At 46.0% G+C, this 6,811-nt stretch overlaps 1 protein-coding gene across 1 annotated transcript; it reads left to right on the top strand.

Moving 5' to 3' along the window:
* The first annotated feature begins 5,353 nt into the window (after positions 1–5,353).
* Positions 5,354–5,940, top strand: LOC108537200 (uncharacterized protein C7orf73). The gene has a single exon (XM_017884373.1). It carries the CDS (start codon positions 5,439–5,441, stop codon positions 5,655–5,657), a length of 219 nt encoding a protein of 72 aa, XP_017739862.1. The 5' UTR covers positions 5,354–5,438; the 3' UTR covers positions 5,658–5,940.
* The last annotated feature ends 871 nt before the right edge of the window (positions 5,941–6,811 follow it).

Here is a 6,811-nt window from a genome sequence, read left to right as displayed (position 1 = left end):
AAAAAAAAAAAAAAAAAAAAAAAAAGGATGGTCCTTAACCATTTTGAGGAATCACATACCCCTGATGAGACTATGGGTCCTTTCTCCTATTTAAAAAAAAAAAAAAAAAAAAAGAATATGGCCGGGCTCACACCTGTAATCCCAGCACTTTGGGAGGCCAAGGCGGGCAGATCACCTGAGATCAGGAGTTCAAGACCAGCCTGGTGAAACCCCATCTCTACAAAAAATACAAAAATTAGCCAGGTGTGGTGGTATGTGCCTATAATCCCAGCTACTAGGGAGGCTGAGGCAGGAGAATCACTTGAACCCGGAAGGCAGAGGTTGCAGTAACCGAGATCACACCACACTGCACTCCAGCCTGGGCAATAGAGCAATGCTCTATCTTAAAAAAAAAAAAAAAAAAAAAAAAGCACGGATACTCACAAAACACTCCATACAATGTAAGCAAACTTTCAGTCTTTATGGTCTATGGGCCTTAGGTTTAGAACTTGTTTTAAAGGATTATTTAATAATGGTACACAAATCTACTAGATGATGTTGGAATTGTTAAAATTATAAAGAAGTGGGTTCGTTGTTGTTGTTGTTGTTGTTGTTGTTTTTTGCCGGGCACGGTGCCTCACGCCTGTAATCCCAGCACTTTGGGAGGCTGAGACAGGTGGATCACAAGGTCAGGAGTTCGAGACAGCCTGGCCAATATGGTGAAAACCTGTCTCTACTAAAAATACAAAAAAAATAGCCGAGCGTGGTAGCTAATTTTTTGACTCCATCTCAAAAAAAAAAAAAAAGTTTTTTGTTTTTTTCCTTTTCTTTTCTTTTTTTTTTTTTTTTTTTTTAGAGACAGTCTTGCTCTGTCACCCAGGCTGGAATGCAGTGGCATGATCTCGGCTCACCGCAACCTCCACCTCCTGGGCTCAAGCAATCCTCTCACCTCAGACTTCCAAGTAGCTGGGATTACATGCATGAGCCCCAGGCCCAGCTAATTTTTGTATTTTTAGTAAAGACGGGCTTTAGTTATGTCGGCCAGGCTGGTCTCAAAGTCCTGGCCTCAAGTGATCCACCCACTTCAGTCTCCCAAAGTGGTGGGATTATAGACGTAAGTCACCCTACTCAGCCATTAAGAAGTGTTTCACTCAAATTCTGAAAACAATCATTTTTCATTAATCAATGGAGAACCCAGCAATTGAAGTCTTGCGTGTATTTAATGTCCACCGATTTTAACCTTATTACTCAAATTTCACTATTTTGGCACCAGACAATAACCTTCTGAGAGGTGCCTCAGAAAATTACATCACTCTAAAATAACTTGATTCAAATTAAGGTTGTCTTTTTAGGACAGTGGTTTAGTCTCATGCTGATATTAAACAGTGCAGGATTTGGAGATTCTTGCTCTCACTTATAAACCTCTTAAGATTAAGGGTTCAGCTTCATAACTCTTTAAGTCTTTAGCACTCGACACTGAACTTGTACTGGATCTTGTTTGTTTTGAATCAGGGTCTCTATCGCCTAGGCTGGAGTACAGTGGCATGATCTTGGCTCACTGCAACCTCGACCTCCCGGGCTCAGGTGATCCTCCCATGTCAACCTCCTGAGTAGCTGGGACTACAGGTACAGGCCACCATGCCTGACTAATTTTATTTTTTGTAGAGACGACGTCTCTCTATGTTGCCCAGGCTGGTCTCAAACTCCTGGGCTCAAGCAATCCTCCCCTACTTCGGCCTCCCAAAGTGCTAGGATTACAGGTGTGAGCTGCTGCACCTGGCCAATGTACTGGGTCTTTTTTTTTTTTTTTTTTTTTTAAACAGAGTCTCATTCAGTCGCCCAGGCTGGAATGCAATTGTGTGATCTCTGCTCACCACAACCTCTGCCTCCCGGGTTCAAGCAGTTCTCCTGCCTCAGCCTCCTGAGTAGCTGGGATTACAGGCGCGCACCACCACACCCGGCTAATTTATGTATTTTTAGTAGAGACAGGGTTTCACCATGTCAGTCAGGCTGGTCTCGAACTCCTGACCTAGTGATCCCCCCATCTTGGCCTTCCAAAGTGCTGGGATTACAGGCATGAGCCACCGTGCCCGGCGAGTCCTAATTATTAATAATGATGTTGGTCAATCAGCCTACAGCAACAATTCTCAAACTTTTTGTTCTCAGGAATCTTACACTTAAATTTATTTAGAATCCCATAAAGCTTTTGTTAGGTTGGTTACATCTATTGATGTTTCCAGTATTAAACACTGAAAACTGGGAAATGTCTTAAATATTAATTCATTTTAAAATACCAACAAACCTGTTATATGTTAACAAATACATATTTTTATTGAAAATAGTTTTCAAAACAAAATTAATGAAAGAGTGGAACTGTTACACTTTTTTGCAAATCTCTTTAATGTCTGACTTAATAAAAACAGCTGGATTTTCACATCTGCTTCCACATTTAATTTGTTTTATCACAGGTCACGTTAGTTTCTAGAAATGTCCATTGAACACTCATAAAAGAATGACAGTGAAAAAGACAAATAATGTCCTAGTATGAACATGAAATAAAAGAATGTATTTGTATCCTAGGTCCCTCATTTCTTTATGTCTCTCTTAAATGACCTGACTTCAAAATGGAGCAATAAAGTCTACATTTTATAATTATTTCTTTATGTTGCTCTTTCATCAGTCTACAGTAAATTTCAAAATGCTTCCTAGACGCTCCTGAGAAGCAAAATAAAAGGATGATGAAACTAACCATTTACACCTATACTTCTCTTCCTAGTAACCAAGTAAACAACTACCTAGGGAAACACTTATAATGCCAATTTGGGAATTAATCTAGATTATTAGTAAGTAGATCCATCCAAAATCAATCTAGATTAGGGTTAAGCCTTAAAATGTTAAGTATACATTTTGTACAATAGTACAAATCTGCAAAAACCTCACTTGCTCTCACCAAATGGTACAAAACTGGGTTAAAAGCCAAGGGAATAGGTGTGTTAAATTTAAAAGTTCAAGTACATCGTGGAGTTGAATGAAAAATAGTTTTCTGAATACCACTAAACGAATAAAAGTCCAAAAATAATGGAAAAGTCAAAGTCGGCCGAGCTCAGTGGCTCATGCCTGTAATCCCAACAACTTTGGGAGGCCGAGGCGGGCGGATCACAAGGTCGGGCGATCGAGACCAGCCTGGCCAATATGGTGAAATGCTGTCTCTACTAAAAATACAAAAAGTAGCTGTGTGTGGTGGTGCGTGCCTGTAATCCCAGCTACTCGGGAGGCTGAGGCCCGAAAATTGCTTGAACCCAGGAGGCGGAGGGTGCAGTGAGTGAAGATCGCACCACTGCACTCCAGCCTGGCGACAGAGCGAGACTCCCTCTCAAAAAAAAAAAAAAAAAAAAAGTCAAAGTCGTCTGAGCAAACAAAAGACCAGACAAAACTTTATGAATTAAAACTAGCCATAAAGGTGGTTAATCAGAACAGGATGAGGAAGAAAAGCTTAGGGAAAATCGATCACTCCTGATTAAGTGCAAATCCCAAGTAAATTATTGATACTAACAGTGAGCTGGAGCACTTTGCCTTACCAGGCAACTTTCTGCAACTACTCTACATACACAAAGTTTTCCTATGCTTTTCCTCAAAAATATGAGCCTGCTTCAGGTTAATGCCCAGGTGAGACGCTTTTTGTTGCTGTAGCAGTTTAGTTCTATTTTCTTTCCTGGTTATTTTAAATGCTCTCTTACAACTGGAGAGCTGGGATGAACCAATCCCGAGTAAGAAACGGGAAAGTACAGTAAAGAGGCGACAGCTCTGCACCCCACACGGAAAAGACTCAGAGAAGAGCAGCGGCATCCTTGCCCTAGCTCCAATCCGAACGGAGGCAGGATTCCCAACAACATCGGACGTCTCCCTCCCTCGCCGCCCCACGCCCTCCCGACGAAGCAGCACAAAGTGGAGAGTCCAGCCGCTTCTCAGGGCCACGGAGCCTCCCAGTCAGGGATTCTCTCCCGTTACATAACTGAGGCCTAGGGCCCTGCTTCTGCGATCAGTCCTCTGGAGGGAGATGCACGGGTCCTCCAGGGACCCTCTCAGGGAGGTGGAAGAGGGGCTCTGCACCTGGTCGACCCGGGAGAAAGAAGTGGGACGACATGAGGGAGGCCGCGACCAGAGGCTTTGGGGTACAGGGGGTGATGAGCGAGCCCGGAGAGGGGCGGGAGGCTCCGGGAGCCCCGCAGCAGGCCCCGGCACCTCCGGCCCTAGTCGGCTCCCCTCCCTCGCCTGCCCAGTCCCCACCAGCCGCCCCTCCCCATTCCGCGCTCCCCTCCCCCGCGCCTCCATCCCCGACCCCAGCCTAGCGGCAGGCAGACCTGCAGGGAAGGCCCTGGCCACCGCCGTTGGATAGCTCCCAGCCCGGTACCTGGTCAGACATGATGACGGTGGCTTCACCCGGGGGTCTCCGCACAGCAGCGGCCTCGGGTAGGCAGAACCTCGCTCCGGGGTTTACAAATCCGTCTCCCTTCCCCACAGCACAACACCGCGGCTGCAGTAACTTCCGCTACGCCTCGCGTCACTTCCGCTACGCGCAGGGAGGAGGGAGAGAGAGAAGAGAGGAAAGACAAGGCGGGAAAATGGGTGGGGGAGCGGCCAAGAGGAGGGGCGGGCTATGGAGCTGCTTTGCCGGTGGTCGCGCGGGTGAACGGCAGTTTTGTCGGCTCCTTCAAGGACCAGGTCCAGCGCATCAGTACTAGGGCCATCCCCCAGGAGCAAAAGTCCTGGCTCCATGTATCAATGTTTGGAGCCACTCTCACAGCCTAGATTCCTCTCTCCATTACACCTTGCGCGTCTCTGACGACTGAGCCGGGATACTTCTTTTGTCTCCTCCCAGCCTTGCTCATCAACCTTCCACCCCCAAATACGTTTATTTGAATGCCAGTACTTCAAGCTCTAGAACTAACATTTTCCGTTAACCAGCACCCTTGCCAAACACATGACCGTGATTTAAAACAAGAAATCAACGACCCAACACAGTCTTGATGGCTACTGATGCTGAAGACCGCTGCTGAAAGTTCTAAATAGGGGATGGGTAATTCCAACCCTTGAATTGGTTGCTTTGAGTTAAGGTTAAAGAATGATTCTTCTTGGCAGGGCGCTGTGGCTCACGCCTGTAATCCCAACAGTTTGGGAGGCCGAGGCGGGCGGATCACCAGAAATCGGGAGTTCGAGACCAGCTCTGGCCAACACGGTGAAACCACGTCTCTAGTAAAAATACAAAAATTAGACGGGCGTGGTGGCTGACGCCTATAATCACAGCTACTAGGGAGGCTAAGGCTGGAGAATCGCTTGAACCCGGGAGGCGGAGATTGCAGTGAGCCGAGATCCACGCCATTGCACTCCAGCCTGGGCGACCAGAGCGAAACTCCGACTCAAAAAAAAAGGAGGTGGGGGTGCGGTTCCGCGCCGCGTGCATGGGGAAGCAGGCTCGGACCGGCCCACGGAGCTGCAGCAGCCCTTTGCGCCCTCCTGGCCCTCCCACCAACATCATGTTCCAGTTCCTGCTTGGATTTACATTGGGCAACGTGGTTGGAATGTATCTGGCTCAGAACTATGACATACCAAACCTGGCTAAAAAACTTGAAGAAATTAAAAAGGACTTGGATGCCAGGAAGAAACCCCCTACTTCATGAGAATGCTTCCAGCACTGCCTTCCAGATACACTGATTCTACTGCTCTTGAGGGCCTCCTTTACCATCTGAACCAAAAGCTTTTGTTTTCATCTCCAGCCGCTGGGCTCCTCTTCTTTGCTAGAACCTGTGTTTTCGGCTTTAGAGCAAGCAAAATGGGGCCTCAATTTGAGAACTACCCTACATCTCCAACATTCTCACCTCTTCACATATTCCCTTTCCAACTGCATGGGAGGTTCTAAGACTGGAATTATGATGCTAGATTAGTAAACATGACTTTTAATGAAAAAAATGATTTTTCTTAAATTTCTTCTGTAAAGCACAATAGCCCTACTGGCACAAACAGTGGTCCTACGGGCATACTCATAGAGGATAAGAATATAAACAAACACAATTGAGAATCCTGAAATAAATCAATAACCCTCACATTTACATCAACAAAAACACCAAGACAAATCAATGGTGGGAACAGTCTTTTCAACAATTGGTACTAGCACAACTAGACATCCATATGCAAAAGAATGACTGTTTTGTTTTTTGTTTGTTTTTTTTGTTGTTGTTGTTGTTTTGGTCTCCATCTTGAAAAAAAAAGGGAAAAAAAAAGAACACAAGGAGGCCGGGAACCACGGCTCACATCTATAATTCCAGCACTTTGGGAGGCCCAGGTGGGCAGATCTCCTGAGCCCAGGAGTTCAAGACCAGCCTGGGCAACATGTTGCAGTGTGCCAAGATCATCCCACTCCACTCCAGCCTGGGCAACAGAGTGAGACCTTGTCTCAAAAAAACAAACAAACAAAAAAAAAAAAACATCTGGTGCGGTGGTTCATACCTATAATCCCAGCACTTTGGGTGGCTAAGACAGGCAGATCACTTGAGGTCAGGAGTTGGAGACCAGGCTGGCCAACATGGTGAAACCCCATCTCTACTAAAAATGGCAAAAGCTAGCCAGGCATGGTGGCACAGGACTGTAATCCCAGTTACTCAGGAGACTGAGGCAGGAGAATCGCTTGAACCTGGGAGGCAGAGGAAGCTGCAGTGAGCTGAGATCACGCCATTGCACTCCAGACTGGGTGACAGAGTGAGACTCCATCTCAAAAAAAAAAAAAAAAAAACAAACAAACAAGCAGACACCACTTTATACCCACTAGAAGGGCTAT

This window comes from Rhinopithecus bieti, unplaced genomic scaffold, assembly GCF_001698545.2.
Source record: "Rhinopithecus bieti isolate Rb0 unplaced genomic scaffold, ASM169854v2 scaffold_14229, whole genome shotgun sequence".
NCBI classification, from domain to species: Eukaryota; Metazoa; Chordata; class Mammalia; order Primates; family Cercopithecidae; genus Rhinopithecus; species Rhinopithecus bieti.
Note: the sequence above shows the minus strand (reverse complement) of the source record. Positions and strands in the feature narration are given on the sequence as shown.